This window comes from Monodelphis domestica, chromosome 5, assembly GCF_027887165.1.
Source record: "Monodelphis domestica isolate mMonDom1 chromosome 5, mMonDom1.pri, whole genome shotgun sequence".
Lineage (NCBI taxonomy): Eukaryota > Metazoa > Chordata > Mammalia > Didelphimorphia > Didelphidae > Monodelphis > Monodelphis domestica.
Genome location: NC_077231.1, coordinates 258,561,755 through 258,583,208, shown reverse-complemented (window position 1 = coordinate 258,583,208; position 21,454 = coordinate 258,561,755). Strand labels below are relative to the sequence as shown.

Sequence of the window (21,454 nt, the reverse complement as noted above, 5' to 3'; positions counted from 1 at the left end):
TTGTTAGTTCTGTTCCCCAAAATAGCAACCTGATTTTGATAAATTCAATTGCATTGGATTTTAAGAGGGAAATCTAAAATAGCTGGTTACTTTTTGTGATTTTGACCAGAGACTATAAAAAAAAGAGAGAGACAAGAATTATAATAACTTATATTTATATAATACTTTAAGGAATTTACTTGAACCCAGACACACTACTGAGAGGTAGGTAAAGTACATATCTTATCAATAAGGAAACTGAGACCCAAAGAAATTTAGTAACTTATTTATGTTATATATATTTACTTAAAGTTATGCATATCCCAAATGGCTGAGCTGGAATTTGAACGGAGGTTATCTGATGCTGAATCCAGCACTTGATTTTTTTTGTTGTTATCTATTCATTTATTTGGGTCTAGCCTGTAAAATGCCAAGGATTTTGTGAAAGGTTTTACTCATTTTTATATGCCTATTTGATCTTTTGTTTTGGTTGGTCCTTATTAAAGTTATAATGAAATGAGAGAAGTAGAAGGGATAGCCCTTAGGACGTTAGTGGATGCGTCCAGTTGGGAATCAAATTGAGACTCTTACGTGTAGACCCCATCCCAATGACCATAGGCACTCTCTTCTTCTCTAGGCTATTGCTATTTGGATTTTACCTTCACTCCTCAGAGCCTTTCTTCTGAAACTCAGCTTCATCTTGATTGATCATAAAACAGCATAGTGAGAGGGTCCCTAGGGTTTAGCACATGGCTGTCAGAGAACATGACCCAGAAAACATAGAACCCTTGTCCAAAGACTCTTGGCTCCCCCAACAGAAGAGTAAATATTCCTCAGAAAAGTGGGTGAATAGTGGGAGACCTGAACCAACCACTATCAAATTTAGATAAATCAAATAAAAAAATAAATAAGAAAGAGATAAAAGCTGTGAATGAAATATTATAAAAATTAGAGTTAACAGATATATGGAGAGAAATAAATAGGGACAAAAAGGAATACACCTTCTTTTCAGCAGCACATGGCACATTCACAAAGGTTGACCATGTACTAGGTCATAAAAACATGGCAAACAAATGCAGAAAAGCAGAAATAATAAATGCAACATTTTCAGATCATAAAGCAATAAAAATAATGATTAGTAAGGGTACATGGAGAGCCAAATTAAAAATCAATTGGAAATTAAATAATATGATACTCCAAAATCGGTTAGAGAACAAATCATAGAAACAATTAATAATTTCATTGAAGAAAATGGCAATGGTGAGACATCCTTTCAAACCTTATGGGATACAGCCAAAGCACTACTCAGAGGAAAATTCATATCCCTGAGTGCATATATTAACAAATTAAGGAGAGCAGAGATCAATGAATTGGACACGCAAATAAAAAAACTTGAAAGCAAACAAATTAACCCCCCCCCAGAAGAAAACCAAATTAGAGATCCTAAAAATTAAGGGAGAAATTAATAAAATTAAAAGTGATAGAACTATTGAACTAATAAATAAGACTAGAGACTGGTACTTTGAAAAAACAAACAAAATAGACAAAGTACTGGTCAATCTAATTTAAAAAGGAAAGAAGAAAAAAACGTGGATGAATCTTACATCAGCCTTTGGGGTACCAAACATCTCAATAGCACCTTTTTTATGCTGGGTGAGGTCTAAATGCATTCCTTCTCCTTCATTCATCTTGATGGTGTATATGAAGATACGCTTAGCTTAAAGTAAGAAGGAGCTGAGTTTGAATACTGCCCTTGACACGTAGAAGGTGGCCAGTTACTTATGAAGGTTTGTTAAATACCTGCTGTGAGGAGAGCTCTGTGCTAAGTACTTTAAGAGGGACATGGTTAGATAAGACACACTCACTGACTCCATAGGTCTTGTGGAAATAGAACACAAAGAATAATAATCACATTATACGATATTATATGATAAATGCATTAGAGAGTAGAAAAAATGCTATATAATGTCAAAGGAAGAAGGTTTTCTCCAGCCAGGGCGATCAAGGCAGTCTTCAGGAAGGAATTAGCCTTTGAAAGGAACTTTAAAAATGCAACAGAGGGAGACAGAGAGACAGGATGTTCTAAGCACAGAAATGAAAAAAATAAAAAAGGAGGAAGGCAGATTATCTTTTCATCTTTGTACCTAAAATTGTGGGTAACTGCAAAATCCTTAGAAAACCTCAATGAGGCTGTGCTCTTGCTTCAGGAAGAGAAAAGTTGTGAAATGGTTCTGTTTTACCCTAGGTTAAATAGGAAAAAGTAGGAAGCTAAGGAGAGGCAGGTAGGTAGTGGGGGGAGTACCACACCTGGAATCAGGAAGTCTATTCTTCCTAAATTGAAACCTGGCCTCAGACATTTACTAGCTGCGTGATCCTGGGCAAGTCACTTCACCCTCTTTGCTTCCGTTTCCTCCTCTGTAAAATGAGTTGGAGAAGGAAATGATAAGCCAGTCCCAATATCTGCCAAGCAAACCCCAAATGGGAAAAGGATGAGGCAGTTCTCTGAACTAAAGAACAGTGTTAACAGGTATGCCTGGAATGGAGTATCCTTCTGCTGGAAAATCTCTAATGTAATTTCTTTAAAAAACAGGGTTCTTAACCTTTCCTATGTCTTAGTCTGATGAGGCCTACGGATGCTTTCTCAGAATCATGTTTTTAAATGCATAAATTAAAATACATAGAATTACAAAGGGAACCAGTTATGTTGAAACAAAAATCTTATTTTTTCCCATCCAAGTTAACACTCCCCACCCCCATCCCAGTTAACCACCTTCCTACTCTAAGACCTCAGTTTCCCTATCTGTAAAGTGAAGGGGTTGGACTAGATGACTTCTAAAGTCCTTCAAGTTCCTTCACCCCAAATACTTGGAAGTATCAAACTTACTCCCTTCACGATTCTCCTTTCCCCGAGTCATAGGAGCACAGAGTCCTGCCCCCACACCTTTGAACATGATGGGAGATAGCGAGAAATGTGTTCTTGGCATGCCCTGCTGGAACTCAGAGTGTCTTTTCACATACAAACACAGTTAAGCATGGTGGTTATGTTCTCTAATACAATACTATACATGAGGTATTTTACAGATTAAAAGGGCTTTTGTGGGCGCTCTGGGAGGAGAGCCATTGTTTATCTGGAGAAATGCCATCCATGTTCCAAAGAGCTGACCTGAAAATGATTAGCAAATGGCCCCTTCTTAAACTGGGATCTCCTGGACTTGGAATTTAAGGCTGGTGGATTCCGCCTCCAGCCAATCCTCCTAGAAAGTGGGAGAAGGCGGGAAAATCACTTTGAGAGAAAGAGAGCAGCAAAAGAAGGCAATGGGAGGGACTTCCCCTTCCTCCCCTTTTAAATGAAGGGTTGGGAAGCAAAAGGAGGATCCAATAAAGGGAAGACGTGCTCAGATGTGAAGGAGATAGGATACATCTGGATGAAGTGGTCCAGGGTAGTAGACTCGCACCCTCCTGATAAAAAGCCACTTTGTTTAAAAACACACACACAAACCCTTTTCATTTGCCAGCCTGGTTGTCATTAAGAGAACTTCTCTTTACCCTCAGTTGTAGTCACAGGGTGGTCTGTTTTTCCCAAATAGATGCCAGATGCTCAAATGCAAGTCGGCTGTGGTCCTCACACCCCAATATGGCCATCATGCGTTGCCTGGGAGCCGAGGAAAGTGAAGACTGAGTTGTGTTCTCCACGGGCTCCCCAGTGCTCAAGGATCAAGAGTAGCTGGGACAGGGGAGGATTTGGTCTCCTGAGAGAAGGCAGATGAGTTGGAAGGAGATTGCTTAGCTGCCATTTTCCTTAGATGCGTCAAAATAACCTGGCTCTTGTGAGGAGGCATGCTGGGATTCAGCCTCTTCTTCCTAAAGAGGAAGTACATGATCAGAATCACAGAACTGGAGAGCTGGACGGGATCTTGGCAGCCCCTCAGCCAGCGTGAACACAAAAGACATCCCCGCCATAGCATCCTTGATAAGTGGTCCTTTGGCTTGTTCGGAAAGACCTCTGTGGAGGAGTTTTTCCTAACCTAAGCCTAAACCTGCCTCCGTATGTTTTACCCATCAAACTGCCTCTTCCTCATGGCAGCACTTCAGACTCTTAAATGCAATTATCACATACCCTTCTGAGTCTTCTTTCTTCAGGCTAGACGTGCTTCGTCCTTTCCACTAGTCTTGTCATGGACTCCGGGTCCTTCACTCTTCTAGTTACCCTTCTCTGGATGCTCTCCCATTTGTCAAAGTCCTTCTTTAATCCATAGTGCCCAGAACGAAACCCAATGCCCTAGGTGAGGTCTGATGAGGGACTTCCTCAGTACAATGGGACTATCACCTCCCTATTCCTCTACCCTTCTTTTTTTTTAACCTTCTATCTTAGAATCAATACTATATATTGGATCCAAGATAGAAGAGTAGCCAGGGCTAAGCAATGGGGGATAAGTGACTTGCCCAAGGTCACATAGCTAGAAAGTATCTGAGGCCAGATTTGAACCCAAGACCTCCCATTTTTAGTGCTCAATCCACTGAGGCACCCAGATGCCCCCTCTTTTACCTCTCCCACATCTTATACTTATTAAGTTGATATATTTTGTACCCAAGTTCAAAATTTTCAACTCTATTGAATATCATCAAATTAGATTTTACCCAATGCTCTAGCTTGTTATTCTTTTGGATCTTGACGTTGTCATCCAAAATGTTAGTTATCCTTTCCAGTTTGGTGTCATTTGAAAATTCTGTGGGCATCCTATCTCTGCCTTTATAACACCCATGATCCCTGGTGGACTCCTCTGGAGAATTCTCACCATGTTGGCCCTGAACTATTCTAACCTCTCTCATACTCTAACTATCTACTTAGTTATAAATCCAAGAGACTGTATTTTCTTCTAGACCATATCTCTCTAGCTTCTCCACAACAGTGTTATGAAATACTTTATCAAAAGTTTTGCCAAAATCTAGGTGAAATCTATCGATAGTACCCCCCCCAACTTCATGTACTAGAGTAGTAATCTTGTGCCAAAAAAAAGGAAATAAGGATGTTTGCCATGGCCTGTTCTTCTTGAAACCAAGCTGGCTCTTTGTAATCACCACTGCCTCAACTATATCTGTTATGATTCATTCTAGAATTTTCCCAAGAATCAAAACCCAGACTCTGTCCTCTTCCCCTTCTCCACCTCTCCATCATTCACATCTCCTGCTCCTTCAGGACCAGAATGTGTAGTTCATTTCCATTCATTCAGCGCACATAGTTACTCTCTTACAATCAAATTGCTTATTTTGTATCATCATTTTTCTGCTACTAGTCATATAAAGGTGAGTCTCCTTTGCCAAGAAAACAGAAAACAAGATGAGAATCCCTGCCTTCTCTGTTGTCAGTCATTCCATCCACTCTAAGCAAAGGTCCTGTGCTGCCTTTTATCTTTTTTTTCCCCCAATTTAGCTAAAAACACCAACTTTTTATTATCTCCAGGTTCCCTTGCAACAAGCTGTAGCCCATTTTGAGTTTTAATTTTTCTGATACTTTTTGTGGGTCTTTATCCATTTAGTGGTACAACGCTTCAATTCCACTTTTCATAAATTTCTTTTTTATTTTTATCCAAGTTGACTAGGGAGTTCCCTATGCATCCCCATCAGTCTCTTTAGTCCACTCTTATTTTTCTTCCTTGTAGTTGCTTCTCTTTTGTATCTTCAGAGTGTCATTGTTAAATTTCTCCCATCCTTCCCTGACTGACTGCCCCAGAGGCATTTTAGTAAATAGCATTTCCCTATTTGTAATTTCTTCCCTTCTTTTTCCTAGTTGAATCCAATCCATTCTTTAAGATCCAGCTGAGGTCTCTACACCTCCATGAAGTAGACTATGGTCACCCCCATCACCCAGCTACTTCTTCTTCCCTTGAATTTGGGGCCACATTTATTACCTATTCCATAAGTCAGCACTCGTGCTGCCCTTTATATGTGTCTAAACCTTTTATTTCCACAGCCAGAAGATAAGCTCCTTAAGTGGGTTAGGACTTCTTTGTGTCCTATATGTAGGACATGCTTGCTAATGAGTCTTCTTGTCTTTAGTCTTTAGTCTAAGAAGGAGATGCCCTAAAAAGAATTAGACATTTTCTTCCTTCATATTCCCACTATATTACACACAGCAAGTAGTTTCCCTGGAAGGTTTATTTGATGCCCAGAATCATAATTCTAGAGTTGAAAGGAACTGTGGAGATCAACTGGTCCAACCTTTTCATTTTCTAGATGAGGAAACCAAGGACCATAGAGGGTTTAAGTGGCTTACCCAGGAGGCACAGTAACTAACTTAAGTGACTTGTCCATATTTTAACCATGTCCACTGACTTCAAATCCAGTGTTTTTTGCAATATGCCACATCTTCTTTCTTAGATCTTGCATTCTTAGCAACTATTGTGGAAAAGGCAACACAGCACTTAGAGGTTTCCATACGACCCAAACATCCAGCTTTAGCCCTTAGACCCATCTCTACCAGATACAGAACTATCTAGTTCACCTCCCGACTCCAAAGTATACCTCCTAGCCTGAGCTCAATAAAAGATATGTTCATTCCCAGAGAGTCTTTGGCACGGCTCTTTCCGTGACCCGGCTATGTGACTTCCACCGCCTCATCTGAAGTGACCTCCCTAGGTGGGCAGCCTGAGAAACAGTGATTTCAAAAATGCAGACCCTGAGATTTAAACTGTGGGGAGAAAGTGGAGCAAAGGAGCGGAGATTAAAGCGCAGAGACCCTGAGAACATTAAAAATGCCTGATATAATGTCAGGCCACTTAGCCACATGTGCAGAAGAGCACCAGAAAAATGGATCCTTTCTAAGGACTCCTTTCATAGTTGAGTTTGGCAAAATGAACAGTTTTCAGAGTTTTGTATTTCTGTGTTGGCTAAAGCACTCAGTAGAGGCTTAATTCTGTGGCTATTCACTTAATGACAATTTAACTTTATTAAAAAAAATGTTCAGGACTCCAAGTCCAACTTCCTCTATTGGTGGCAAAATCTACATGTGTGAACAGATTGGAGAAAGAATGTGGCAAAAGGACATCTATTCCTACAAACTAATGGCATTCTGTTTTTATCCTCATTCTTTTTCAGTGATATTAGCATAATTTAGTATGTTGAGGCTTTGAGGGGAAATGGACTCTGGAATATTTATCTAGAAGCCTAATGTGGAACAAAATCTATAATGACTTCTGATCCCTCCTAAGTTTTAGAGCTACTGTTATTCTTTCAGATTATCAAAGGAAAGTTTTTAAAAATTTCAAATGTCTCTAAGAACAAGGAAATTCTTCCACATCCAATGAAAATGTGGAGAATCAACAGAAATCTTCATTTCTAAGATGAATCAGACACACAGACTTTCTCTGTTTTATTTCACCAAATGCAATTTTTACATCTTCTACTACCAGAAAGTTTGCCAAGATTTCCTACAGTTTATATTTTGTTGCCTCCATTTTGTTCTCCAGGCTCCTCTATAGACTTAGATCAATAAACAATTGTACAGCAGACTAAAGAGGTCCTTTAATAGATACATTATGTTCTTAAAATGATGGGTCACTTTTTAACTTTTATTCACATCTTTTGAATAAAAATTTCAGCACTCTCAGCATAAAATCTTCAAGTCAGATTATGACAAGGGCAAAATCAGGACTTAAAGGACAATACTTCGACACCCACTTTATACCTGATTTTACTTGTTTTGGCAAAGAATTGAAAATTTGCACTTAATTTATCTATTCAGTGTACGTATTCTGTTTATTTTTAGCCACTTCAAGCACATATTAATAGAGTAAAGGCTAGCATAGACCCCATTCACACATAACACACAAATGAGCTCCAGGCCCATATTACCAACTGCCTTTTAGATGTTTCAAACTAGATGGCCTGAAGTCTCTCAAATTCAACATGTCCAAATTGGAACTACTCTTTTTTCGTTTATCGTTTCTTTTTTACTTTCTTTTACTTCCTTTTCAATTACATGTAGAAACAATTTTTTACAATTGTTTTCTGCATTTTGTGATGCAGATTCTCTCTCTCTCCCTCCTTCCCCCTGCCTCCCAAGGCAGTAAATGGTCTGTTTTAGGTTATACCAATGCTTTCCTACATATTTCCATATTCCCCCTGCCATGACAGAGGACGTATATCACACATGCAATAAAAAGTCATGAATGAAACAAATTAAAAGATAGTATGCTTTGATCTGCACACAGATTCCAACTGTTCCTTCCCTGGCTTTGGAGAGCTTTTTTTTATCATGATGAGTCCCTTGGTGCTATCTTGGGACCTTGTTTTGCTGATAATAGTTCAGTCCTTCACAGTTGATCATTATAAAGTATTTCTGTTATTTTATACACTCTTCTCCTGGTTCTGCTCCTTTCACTTTGCCTCTGTTCGTGTAAGTCTTTCCAGGTTTTTCTGAATTCACCCTGTTTGTCATTTCTTATGGCATAATAGTATTCCATTGCAACCACATACCACACGTGTTCATCCATTCCCCAATTTATAGACAACCCTTCAGTGTCCTTTTCTTTGCTACTACAAAGATTGCTGCTAAAAACAGTTTTGTACGAGTAGGTCCTTTCCCCCATCTCTTATCCCTTTGGAATACAGACCCAGTAATGGTATTGCTGCCATCAAATGTATAGTTTTATAGCCCATTGGGCATTCTTCTGGATTGCTCTCCAAAATGGTGGTATCTGTTCATAAGAACTCATTATTTTTCTACCCAAACTCTCCCCTCCTCCTAATTTCCCTATTTCTTCCTCAAGATCCTTCTGGTCTCTGAGTTTTCCTCATTGCTTCCCTCTTTTTTACCCCTCCAACAATCTTGATGAGTCTACCTTTTCCCAACCTGACCCATTTCTAATATTATTGAATTCTACCTTTCCTCCATATACTTTGTAATCAAACAATACTGCTCTGCAGCCACTTCTTTCCATCTCCATACTTTTCTATTGGCTGTTCCTCATGGCTAGAATGATCTCACTTGCAGTCTTTGACTCTTCAAATTCCTGACTTCCTTTAAGATACATCTCAGATGCTCCTCTTCCTCCTCCAGGAAGCCTTTCCTGATGCCCCTTGTTGCTGATGCCATGCCCACTAAGGGTCTTCCCTCTTTTCTCCTAAATCTCTTTGTATTATATGTTGTACTTACTTTGCTGTGTGCTTTTCTTCCCTGATAAAAGAGAACCTTCTTGAGAGGAAGATATGTTTTGTTTTCAGCATTGAATTCCCAGCTTTTAGCAGCTACTTGGGACATAGTAGGCATTTAGCAAATGCTTATTTGAATGATTTCTATTCAATTCAGTTCAACTATCTTTCCCACCAGGTTACAAACTTGTTGGGAACAATGATATTTCTTCTGTACTCCTCATAGGAACAAACACAAGAAGTCATTCACTAAGTCAGAAGCATCAACTCTTGGTGTTAAAAATGACTTTGTTCTGGTTCGATCATTTTTAGTTGTATCTGATTCTCTGTGACCCCATTGGAGGTTTCCTTAGCAAAGATGCTGGAGTTCTTTGCCATTTCCTTCTCCAGTCCATTTTGCAGATTAGGGAACTGAAGCAAATGACTTATAGTGACTTACCCAGGGTCACACAGCTAGTAAGAATCTGAGACCAGATTTGAACTCACGAAGATGAATCTTCTAGATTGCAGTTCTGTTCCCTTCTGCCTGCCCAAAAAGGACTTTAGAAGCCATCTGTTTAGTTCAGTCTCTTATACAATCTACAAATCCCTTCAGTAATGTCCCCAGGAAATAACTGATCTTGTCCATCTGGTCTCTGCTTCAAGTCCTTGTTGGTTGATTGATATTGTATCTTTCCCAGTTTTTTCACAAATCTAAATCTGATTTTCCTGGAAACATTGTATGTTGCTTAAGGGCAGGAATTTGTTGAAGCAAGCCTCTAGAAGAGCACTAGGGACATCATAGGTACTTATTACAAGAACTTGCTCATTTGACTTTCTTTCATTTTATCCAGAATTTTTACTTGACTCCTAAAGGAAAAAAAGAAGGCAAGGAAACGAATGAGAAAATGAATGCAAAGAATAAGGAATTTTTACTAGAGGTAAGCTTAATTGGGAAATATTGAGGTGGGGGGATGAGGAAGGTGGGTTGGGGTCTTATCACCAGTCTTTTTTTATCTTGTAATGAAGCTCAACAGGCTGTGGACCTGGAGTTAGGACCTGGGTCCAGATCCTGACAATCACTATCTGTGGTGACGTTGGGGAAAGTCACTTAACATGGCTTCACTTTTTTCCTATGTAAAATGAAGGGGAGGCTGGCCTAGATGACTTCAGAGATCCCATCTGACCCTATGATTCTTTTCAAAGGAAAAGACCGAAGAGGCCTTACCTCCATTGTGTTTTCTTTTGGGGGTGACTCAGATGGAATTAACTAATTTAATAACCAGTTTTGAGGTTTGGGGAGACACCTGGAAAGATGAGGACTGTTATTATGCTTAACAGACCATCATGTGGTAATGCAAAAAAAAAAATAGGCCATCTGCCTTCTTCATCAACTTTAATTTTTTTAAAAAACTGAGTAAACTTTTAATTTCTACTTTTTATTTGGTCTTGGTTATTTACAGTAGTTTCTCCATTAGCCAGTATTGTACTTTCTCCTTAAATCTCACATGCCATAGGATGCAAACGTATACACTGAGCATGTCAGGGAGATTCTAAAATGATTTGTTAGATTTTATTTAAGTGAGAGCACAAATGTCTATTTACATTTCATACATTTTGTGTAATCGGACTCTCTATTGCAGGAAAGTTTCTGTGGGACATCTGTCATTGTGCCAGAAATTGAAGGGGCTCTTTATTTGAAAGAAGATGGAAAGAAATCCTGGAAAAGACGCTATTTTCTTTTACGAGCTTCTGGAATTTATTATGTACCCAAAGGAAAGACTAAGGTCAGGAAGTCAAAAGGAAACACTTTAGCAATAAAGCATTTCATGAAGGTGAAAGAAAAGAAATCTTCAGGTGACATTTTAAGGGCAAATGTCTGTTATACCTGAGAAGTCTGCTATGACTACAACACCTTGTACAAATACTCAGTTAAGATAGAGCTGATGAAGCTACTTTTTGTCTTTTAGTAGTTCGGTCTTGCAAATAAAAACATCATGTTCAGTTTTAGATCCACATTTTAAAAAAAATACTGGAGACATTTTTCCTGAAGATTATTCGGGTCCTTTATATATGATCTGTGATCCAATTTCCCTCCCAGGTTTAATATCTTACCTTCTAACTATTTCTGGTATCCGAATTCAGTAGGGAATGAAGAGTTCTAGATCAGAGTTTTCCTGAAAGTTTAGTCCTGTACATAATAATAGCTAATAGTCCAAATGAAGGCAGCTGGATAGTGCAGCAAATGGGAATACTGATCATGAAATGTCAGGAAAATCTCGGTATAAATCCCACTTCAGACACTTATTATCAGTGTGACCTTGGACAAGTTGTTTAACCTTTTTTTGCCTCAGTTTCTCCATCAGTAAAATGGGAATAACCATAGCATCTCCCCCCAGGGTTGTTGTGAGGAATGGATGAGATCGTGATCATAGTGTTTGGCAGCAAAGTACCTGGCACAAAGAAAGTGCTCCATGTTAGCTGTGATGATGACAATGATGACAGTGATGATGTCAAGAACTCTTTTCTTCTCTGGGCCAGAGAAAGATCCTTCTGATTCCCCCCACCCCACCCAATCCCAGCAAATCAGAGTGAGGCTCTCACTCACATAGGTTCCTTTTATTTTATTTATTTATTTGCTTGTTTGTTGATTGATTGATTGATTGTCTCCTATCACAAGGCATTCTATGCCTTAGTTATACACCAGTTCCTTGTTCATCCCATCGTCTTCCTTCATTTCAGGGACCCCAGGTGTTCTCTTCCTTGCTCTTCCCTGGGCCACTAAATGGCCTTCCTCCTGGGTTTCTCTCCTCTGGATCAATCAATCAAGCAGCATTTATTAAGCACTTATGATGTACCAGACCCAGCGCTAATAACAAGCATTAGGGGATAAAAAGTTCCAAATCAAACAGCCCCGGACATCCAGTAGTTTCAAAGGACTCAAATCCAGATCCTTTTCCCCTCCCTCTTGTCCCTAAGTAAATGCATAGTTATTTATTAATTTTTCTGCAGTCACTACAGAAAAATGGAACAAAAAATACCAAAGTAGGTACAAAATTTAAAGAAATTTTAAAAATAGATAGTCATCGCTTATCCCCCTGGTATTCATTCAAATAAGAGGGCCATCATCTAACCTGAGACCCATTTAGTGATTTATTTCCTTTATTTCTTCTGAGTCATTTCTGTCCACCCCACTGTTCTCTCACTTTATATTCCCAGGGAGAGCCTGACTCTCGTCCATTTTCTTTCCTTTAGGTTCCTGCGTCAGTCTTCTCTTCCTCTCATGTAAATCCAGGAGTAATCACATGAATAATGGCTCCCATTTCTATAGCACGCGATACAATCGCTTTCCTCACAAACCTGTAAGGCAGATAGGATTATTCCCACTTCACCAATCAGGAAAGGATGGCAGGAGAAGGTTAAGTGACTTACTTATGGTCTCTTGGCTTGCTGAGTCTTCTGACGTCTCAGGCCACCCCATTCTGCCGCCCGGGTGAAGCCAAAAATGCCAGTGCCAATTGCTTGAGTCCCTGAAGTCTTGAGGTAGATTCATTTTCACCCAAGCCTGGCTGTCTAGATCTAATATGGCATTGATTCACACAGGAAAGTCGTTCCCAAAGCAAACGCTCTTACTGGACGTGGATGGCGTCCTCTAAATGAATCCCCGGTTTAGAGTCTTAATTTTATTCCATAAAGATTACTCCTTTGGGAAAACACTTCTCTAGGACTAGTTGGAAGCTTGTAAAGGGGCTTCACCATTTTAGGTGACCCAATGTTTCCAGAATGTTTGAATTCATGCTTTATCTTTGCGTCAGTCGCATTCAAACTTAGATTTGAAAGAATCCTTAGCGAACCCCTCGTCACATGTCTCTAGCAGCATAAGAATCTTCTCTACGGTCCCCTTCACACCTCCTTGGGCAGGCTTCCATGTTCACCCAACTCTCACACAATGTAAATAAGGGATATCAAAGTGGATATCGTAGATATGTTGCTTTTTCTTTAGCTTTGCAATCCCAGGAAACTAAAACTTCCACAGACCATATAGAGGAAGAACATGGTGTACGGTGGCGAGGAGCTGGGTTTGGAGGTGGAAATCCCTTCCTGGTCACTCACAAGCCAAGTGACCCCAAACAAGTCAAATACTAAGTCGTAGCTGGGTTGGTGTAAAAGATGTTCCCAGGGATTCTCACTCTTGGAATTTCCTAATGGACGAAATTGTCACGCCCTTCGCATGTTTCCTAGCAACGGGGACCTGTCTGCCTTCCCTAGAAGGCTGTAGTGTGGATTTAGGAAAAGAAATAGCACCATGCAAGGACCACAGAGGGCGCATCTGAAGATTCTGATTCCAGGAATTGTGAGAAGTTCCTCAAAGTCTCTTCATGTCAGTCATTTATTTTAACCTGTCCTGTCAATTGTAAAAAATAGACTCGAATACAGGACTACAATCCCCATGAGCCTTTGCTCCACTTCCCCAGAATGCCTTGTAATCTCACCTGGGCCGAGATCAAGAAGGTATTTAAGCTGATTCAAAGGCTTTTGAGGCTCTCGGCTCTTTTGGACTTCCGTTTTGGAGCAGAGGCGTCTCTTCCATGATGTGAGGTTATTTTGTCTAGGCCTCTAGCCTAGGCACATGTTTCTTACTTGTATATTTTTTAATCTTTAACCTTTAATAAACCTCTAAAAAATATAATACTCCTTGCAGAGAGAAACTAATTTCTACCTGCCTCAGTCTCCCCATCTCCCCTAAATTTTAACTGTTACACAATACATCAAAGGCAGGGAGTTCCCTCAAGGATAGGATTGGTTAAGTGGTGCTTTCTATGGGAAGTTTGAACTGTAATTGGAGATTTTTCCCCCCAAATAGCGATATGTTCTTCAGGATGTATTGGTGATGTTTTTATAAAATGGTGGAAGGAGGAAAGAGGGGGAGTGCAGGCGTGGAAATTAAAGTTCTTAGAGGTGAAGTGACCCAGAGTCCTTGAGCCATTCCCTGTAATCCAACCCCAAGAATTCTTGTAAACGACAAAGGTCTGGGTAGCAGAAGCAAAGGAAATCTATCCCTGTTAATCACAGATTTATATTCTTTATTTTATTACATAAAGGATTAGACCTTCAGGAAAACGCTTATCTAGAACTGCACATTCCCTATGCATGCCAGATAGAATGGAGAAAGGAAAGGAATAACCATTTTTATAGATGGCACCTACTATGTGCCAGACAAATGTTATCTTTTACAAATATTATCATTACCAATTTATACAAATATATGCTTTACAAATACCGTCTCATTTGATCCTCACAACAACCCTGCAAGGTAGGTGCTGTTATTCTCTTCATTTTACAGTTGAGAAAATTGAGACTGGTAGAGGTTAAGTGACTTGCCCAGGGCCACATATTTAATAAGTGTCTGAGGCCCGATTTGAAGTCAGGTTTTCCTGACACCAGGACTAACCTTCTGTATGGAATGGTAAACAAATATACCTACATGTCTTTATCTAATAAAAAGAAAAAAAGGAAGCCTCTCCAATCATTCAATGACTAATAAATTCAAATGCTTTGTAGCCTAATTCTAAAAACAATCATCCATTAAAAATAGTGTCAGTTAGAAGGCAGTGAGGTGGCTCAGAGCATTGAGAGCCAAGCCTTGAGACAGAAGGTCCTGGGTTCAAATGTGACCTCTTGTCTTTCCTGACTGTGTGACCCTGAGCAAGTCACTTAACCCCCATTGGCTACCCTTTACCGCTCTTCTGCTTTGGAGCCAATACAGAGTATTGATTCTAAGACAGAAGGTAAGAGTTTAAAAAAGAGAAAGAAAAAGCCAGTATGTATCAGAGGCAGAACTCCATCCCAGGACTGTGGATTCAAGGCCAGCTCTCTGCCAGGTTGCCTTTTACTTGAAAATATTCCAAGTTTTATTATGAATGCATAACACTGTCACAGGTATTCAGATGCAAGTAAGTACCTTCCAAGAAAGATAGCATCTTCATTTTAAAATAGCGCTTACTGAACAAATGATCACATGCCTGCTTACTGAACATGTAGAGTCTGTCTGTACAGAATTTCAGAAGATGTCCTTTGATTTAGCATAGTAATTGGCACAAGGTAGGACCTTGACATGCATAATGGGCAAAGAGGCAGCACAGTGGATAGAACTCTAAGATTGGAGTCAGGAAGACCTGAGTTCAAATGTGGCCATAGACACTTACTAACCATGGGACCCTGGGTGAGTCATTTGACCCTGTTTGCCTCAGTTTCCTCATCTGTAAAATCAGCTAGAGAAGGAAATGGCAGACCGCTCCTCTGTCTTTGCCAAGAAAACCCCATATGGGGTCATGAAGAGTCAGACACAGTAACAACCATTAATTTATCCACATTAGCAAGGCAGTATTAGCATAGATTACCAGCACTTACATGGTGCCTGGCACATAGTAGGCTCTTTTTGTTTTTATTTTTTTATTAGGCTCTTAATAAATGATTATTGACTGACTGACTGACTGACACTTAGAAGGAGGCCCTTTCCATAGAACTGGCTAATATAATGTTATTTACTAAAAATGGAACCCTGCAGTTGGGTAGCAAAATCAAATGTATGCTTTGGTTTGGCTTCTCAACCCTTCTAGCCATTTCTGCAGGCTGCAGATTGAAAGCTGTTATCAGGAGGCTCCACTTGGGTTGGATTACTGCATTTGAAACAAGACATTTTAAAACCAATCCCTAACCCATGTGAGAAATGAGGAAAAAATGTTTCCAGGAAAAAAGAAAAAGGCACACGACAGTAAAATAAAAGGACGGGGGACAATGAAGCCCCCAAATCATACGTGCTGGTTCTGACTTGTATTGTTTATAAGCTATATTTAGCATCAAAGAATCAGTACAGAGAAACGGAATCAATTTGTAATTAAGGTGCAATGGAATATGCAGAGTATACACTGCCCTCTCCCTTCACAAAGAAGAGTGTTCAGTGAGGCAGCCATTTTGTTTCCATGACAACGCATCAAACACAATAAAGAGCAAGAGAAGAAAGGAAGAAAAAAAAAAGGAATAAAGGGGGGGAAATCTTTCCTTTGAGGAAGTGCCTGAAATCTCTATTAATACACTGAAAAGCACATTTAATGCCTTTTATTGTCTCTTTGTTAGTAGAAGCTTTCTTTAGGAGAAAAACCAGATGCTATTTCTAGCCACAGAATCTATCCCTTTTTCAGAATGGAAGGATCTCTGTGATAAGTGCCCCAAAAGGAAATGTCCTTCTTTCCTGGTTGGCCACCTTGTCTTGATTGCATCCAGGGGAATAAGCCAAGGTCAGTTAGCTGGGGCTCTCAAAGTCAGTCCAGCCGTGCAAGGGACGAGAAGAGTGAGAGAGTTTCTGGTTGGGCTGCTGATCGCTGTGCCCTTTCTTTTGCTCCTCTTAAAAAGATCTTTGATTTTCCAGGTCCCCTTCTCAGTTTAGACGTCTATCAGATAAAGCAAACAGAATTCAACATGGCTTGTTTCTTTTTTGCTTAAATGTGGCACGTTAGTTGTTAGAGAAGACAAACTATCACAACTTTCCCTGAAAGCCTTGGGGATGGGAGGGCTTTTTATTGTCCCCAAATCTTAGTTACCTTTTCTGTAACATAATATTGTTTCCCTTCATTTGTAGACATCACGGGATTTGGCTTGCTTCATACAGTTTGAAAATGTAAATGTTTATTACGGAACCCAGTACAGAATGAAATATAAAGCTCCAACTGACCACTGCTTTGTACTGAAGGTATGTGCGAGGAAGCCCTTTCTTTTCCATGAGATGTTTATGAGGTGTGTGACTCTGGGCATCCCTTCTAAGCCGTAAATATTAAATGACATGGTTGACCATAGCTTTCCAAGTAACAACTTGTGTCCTGCGCTATGTGTATTTACGTATGCATGAATGTATCTTATTTCTTTAGCCCAGATCGATGCTTTCATCCATGTAATGAACTCTCTCCACTGAAGCAGAATCATCCTTAATTTATTGGAGTTTCATGGAGTATAAAGAGGGTTAGTGATTTGCTGATTGTCATGCAGCCAGTATATGTCATAAGGCAAGACTTTAAACCAGGGTTTCATGACTCAAAGGCCAGCGTTCTACTATCCAGGCAAATACTTCATTAAATGCTTAATAAATGTTTATTGAGGTGGCAAATGGGTGGCTCAGTGGATTGAGAGCCAGGCCCAGAGATGGGAGGTCCTGGGCTCAAATCTGACCTCAGACATTTCCTAGCTGTGTGACCCTGGGCCAGCCCTTACCTCTCTTCTTCCTTAGAACCAATACATAGTACTGATTCTAAGATGGAAGGTAAGGGTAGATAGACAGACAGAAAGACAAGATGGATGGACAGAGAGAGAGAAATGTTTATTGAGGGGCACCTAACACAGTAGAAAGAGTGTCATGCTGTGAACCAGGAGGACCTGGGTTCAGATTTGACTTTAGATACTTCTAGCTGTGTGTGACCCATGGCAAGTCACTTAACCCTGCTTTGCCTAGCCTTTGCACTTTTGTTCTAGAGTTGTTATGAGGATAAAAAGTAAGAGTTTCTAAAATGTTTTTTTAATTTTTTTAATGCTTGTTGGCTTGACCATTCCATGCTTCCTTCTATATGCCTGTGTATTTTTAGAGGGGGATTTATTTAGGAGAAAAACCCAAGGTGCTGTTTACAGCCACAAAAACCATCCTTTCATCAACTGAAAAGATCTTTGTAACACAGACTCTGAAAGAAAATGGCCTTCCGTCCTAGGAGGTCAGTCTCCTTGCCTTGGCTTACTCAGTAGGAGTGAGCCTAAGTCAGTCATCTGTCGCTCTTGAAGTCTCGTGTGGCTATTTACAATCTAGAATATTGAGGAAAATCTCTAGAACCCGTAGGGATATCTTGGTCTAAAACGGATATGAATCTCAGCTACAGGTTCTCATAACTTAGCACAAAGGCTCTGCAGTTTGAACTTGGATGAGCATTTTGTGGACAACATGGTAATGACACAAGCAAAGAAGGCACTTCTTCGTGTAGTGACTCTGTCCTTACTGGCAAACTTCCATGGACTCAACCAAGAAGACAAACGTCTATGTTAGTGCCATGCCTTGGAAGGCCAAACAGAAACGTTTCCTCTCACAAATTCGGCATCTGATTCTGATCTATGGGTTTGAGCCATCTGGCACCATTTCTTCCTACCCGCCTAAGCCCTCCCCCATCCCCATGTTTGTTTTTTTCAAGCCCATCAGAAAGTATTTCTCGAGCATCTAATGACACCAGGAGGAGCTGAGGGCCCTTCTGGGGATCAGACTCGCAATCAGAAACACAGATCTCAAGCTTTACTTTTGTGAGCTTGGACAGTCTGGTGTTAGTGAAACTAAAGTCACAGGTTACTTTTTCATGGAGGCCAACTAATGCTAAAGCAAAATCTATTGCCATGACCCACAAACAACAACCCTAGCCTTAGGCAACCATTGGAGAGATGCATGCCTTTGGACTCACAGGGAAGACTGTGTGAAGGGTTACCACTGCTGAAAAAACAGCTCAAATTGACCTGTGTTCTACCTGTTTTCAGTCATTTCAGTCGTGTCCAACTCAATGACCCCATTAGGAGTTTTCTTGGCAGAGATGTTAGGCTGGTTTTCCATTTTCTTCTCCCACTCATTTTACAGATGAGGAAACTGAGGCAGACATGGTTAAGTGACTTGCTCAGGGTCACACAGCTGGAAAGTGTCTGAGGCCAGATTTGAACTCAAGAAGAGGAGTCTTCCTGACTCCAGGCCCAGAGTTCTATCCACCACCTAGCGACCCACATGCTCTACTACTATACATACTACTATACATCATCATTTAATCTTGTCCTCTCTCCTACCAAATTGTAAAATCCAAGATGGCAGCATCTTAATAAAACTTTGTGTCTTCTCAATGACCTGGAATAGCATTTAGCTCTATGAACACACTTACTATGCCTTAGATGGATGAATGCATAATACATAAAAGAAGTCCATACAACGAATGTTCTAGTACATTTGATGTCACGTATGATGCATTCTTGGCCACAGACAACACAGGGCACTATCAGACGGTATAATGAATGACATTATTATTTTTTCATCTCCCATTTGGTTGCTCCACTGTTTTTAGAAGCGACCGTGGCAGAATTGTTACTTCAATGATGTACTTCAATATTAATTCAATAATTTGAAAATATCATGAGCCTACTCAAACAATTGAATACTGCTCAGAGATCAGTTAGTGAAAGGAATCTTAACTCCCATTCCATCACATCTTCTCTACGGATTGCCCCTCTGGCATCCCCACTTCCTCATTTATCTTCGGCCTTACCCTTTCTGCTTGCTGCTTTCCCTGGTGCCCATTTCTCCTTCATCCTCAAAAAAATCCCTCCCTTGATCTCTCCATCCCTGATAGCCATCATCCCATGTAGCTTCTTCCTTTTTTTGGTGAACCTCCTTAAGTCTAACTCTTGACCTTATCAGTCAAACTGAATCAAACTGCTCCCCTCAAAGTTACCAATGATCCCATTGCTGAATCTAATGGCTTTTTTCTCAGTCCTCAACCTTCTTGACCTCTCTGCAGCCCGTGATACTTTCAATCACTCTTTTCTCCTTGTGTAATGTAAGTAACGAGAGACCCAACAAATTAAAACCCTGCTGCTTCCTTACATTACATTAGTACTCTCTAGTTTTTGAGACACGAGTCCTTCCTGGTTCTCCTCAGACCTATCTGGTCATCCCTTCTTAGTGTCCTTGGCTGGATCCTCCTCCATGTCATACCCACCGTGCTGGTAGCCATCCCCCAGGGACCTATCCTAGATGCTCTTCTCTTCTCCTCCCTGAATGTTTCACCTGGTTACCTCCTCGGCTCCTGTGGATTCACTTATCATCTCTGTGCTAATGATCCTCAGTCTTGATCTCTAATCACACATCTGCTGCTGATCATTGGACAGCTCAGATTAGATGTCTCCTGGACATCTTCATGTCAACTGAAATCATTGTCTTTCCCTACAAACTCTCTGGGTTCCAAACGTCTTTCCAATTGTACCCAAATTCCTACCTCCTACAAAAAGCCTTTCTTAAACTCCTTTCATCCTAGTGCCTTCCCTCCGCTGACTAACTCCTATTTGTCCTATATATTTTTATTATTTGTGTGTAGCGTTTTTGCATGTTGTCTCTCCCATTATACAGGGAGCTTCTTGAGAACAGAGACTATCTTTTGCTCAACATTTAGTATGATGCCTGGCACACAGTAGGTCCTTAACAAATGTTTATCGACTACTACTACTAACTAGCACTTATCTGTACTCCAAGATTTGCAAAGTACCTTACATTTGCTATCTCACTTGATCCTAACAACATTGGGAGTAAGTACTGTTATATTAGTGCTCATTTTACAAATGAAGAAACTGAGATAAGCAGAAGTTAAGTTAGAGGCAGCTAAGTGGGCCTAGAGATGAGAGGTCTTGGGTTCAGATCTAGCCTCAGATACTTCCTAACTGTGTGACCCTGGGCAGATCACAACCCCCCATTGACTAGCCCTTGTCACTCTTCTGCCTTGGAACCTATACACAGATTTGATTGTAAGATGGAACACAAGGGTTTAAAAAAAAGTTAAGCAATTTGCTCAGAATTCCCTAGATAGGAAGTATCTGAGGCTTGTAAGGGTTAAAATTATGGCTGACAATGTAATAATACTTTTTGGTCACCAAGGATTTTATTTATAAAATCCTAATGAACACCCAAGTCAACTGGAAATTTTATGTTGATTTAATTGATAGTGGAGGAGATAAAGGAGTAGGTTTTCTCCCCTCTCCCCCCCCCCCCCCCCCCGGCCTGGCTAGTAGCGAGCAGGGAGATTAGGAGATAAGGTTTTGGAGTATGAAGGAGGAAAGAGTCAGGCTTGAAGTCCAAAAGGGAAAGGGCTCAGCCAAGATGCCTGAACCTGAAATCAGCTCCAGGGCAAAACTTACCACCAAACCCAGACAATAGCTGCCACCATGCCAAGATGTTGGAACACTTAGCACACTGCTAGCCAGAGTCGTCTCTCTGGGGAAAGAGGAGGAGAGAGGAAGTGATGTGCCTTATATAGACAGTTTTACACCACTTTCCTGCATCTCATCTGTACCAATGAGGACTTAGCTTGACTTGGGACAGCCCAGGGGTCTGTCTTTTTTTCTGCACATGTCTCTTGAAGGCCATTTCCTCAGATAATTAAATCTTGAGTTTGATTCAGACCTTCCAAATCTTGTTAAACTAAGAAGGGAGGCGAAATGTAGCGTTTCCAAGACCTTTATTCCAAGTATCTCCATTGTTGCTGATCAGGAAATAGCTAAATCAGTCTGATTA

At 40.3% G+C, this 21,454-nt stretch overlaps 1 protein-coding gene across 2 annotated transcripts in view; it reads left to right on the top strand.

Moving 5' to 3' along the window:
- Positions 1–21,454, top strand: part of APBB1IP (amyloid beta precursor protein binding family B member 1 interacting protein) — a 129,397-nt gene that overhangs the window by 75,536 nt on the left and 32,407 nt on the right. For both annotated transcript variants that reach the window (XM_001376084.5, XM_016426336.2), the window contains exons 8-10: positions 9,963–10,049; positions 10,752–10,895; positions 16,748–16,858. In XM_001376084.5, coding sequence (XP_001376121.3) covers positions 9,963–10,049; positions 10,752–10,895; positions 16,748–16,858 — 342 coding nt within the window. The remainder of the gene's footprint in view (positions 1–9,962; positions 10,050–10,751; positions 10,896–16,747; positions 16,859–21,454) is intronic.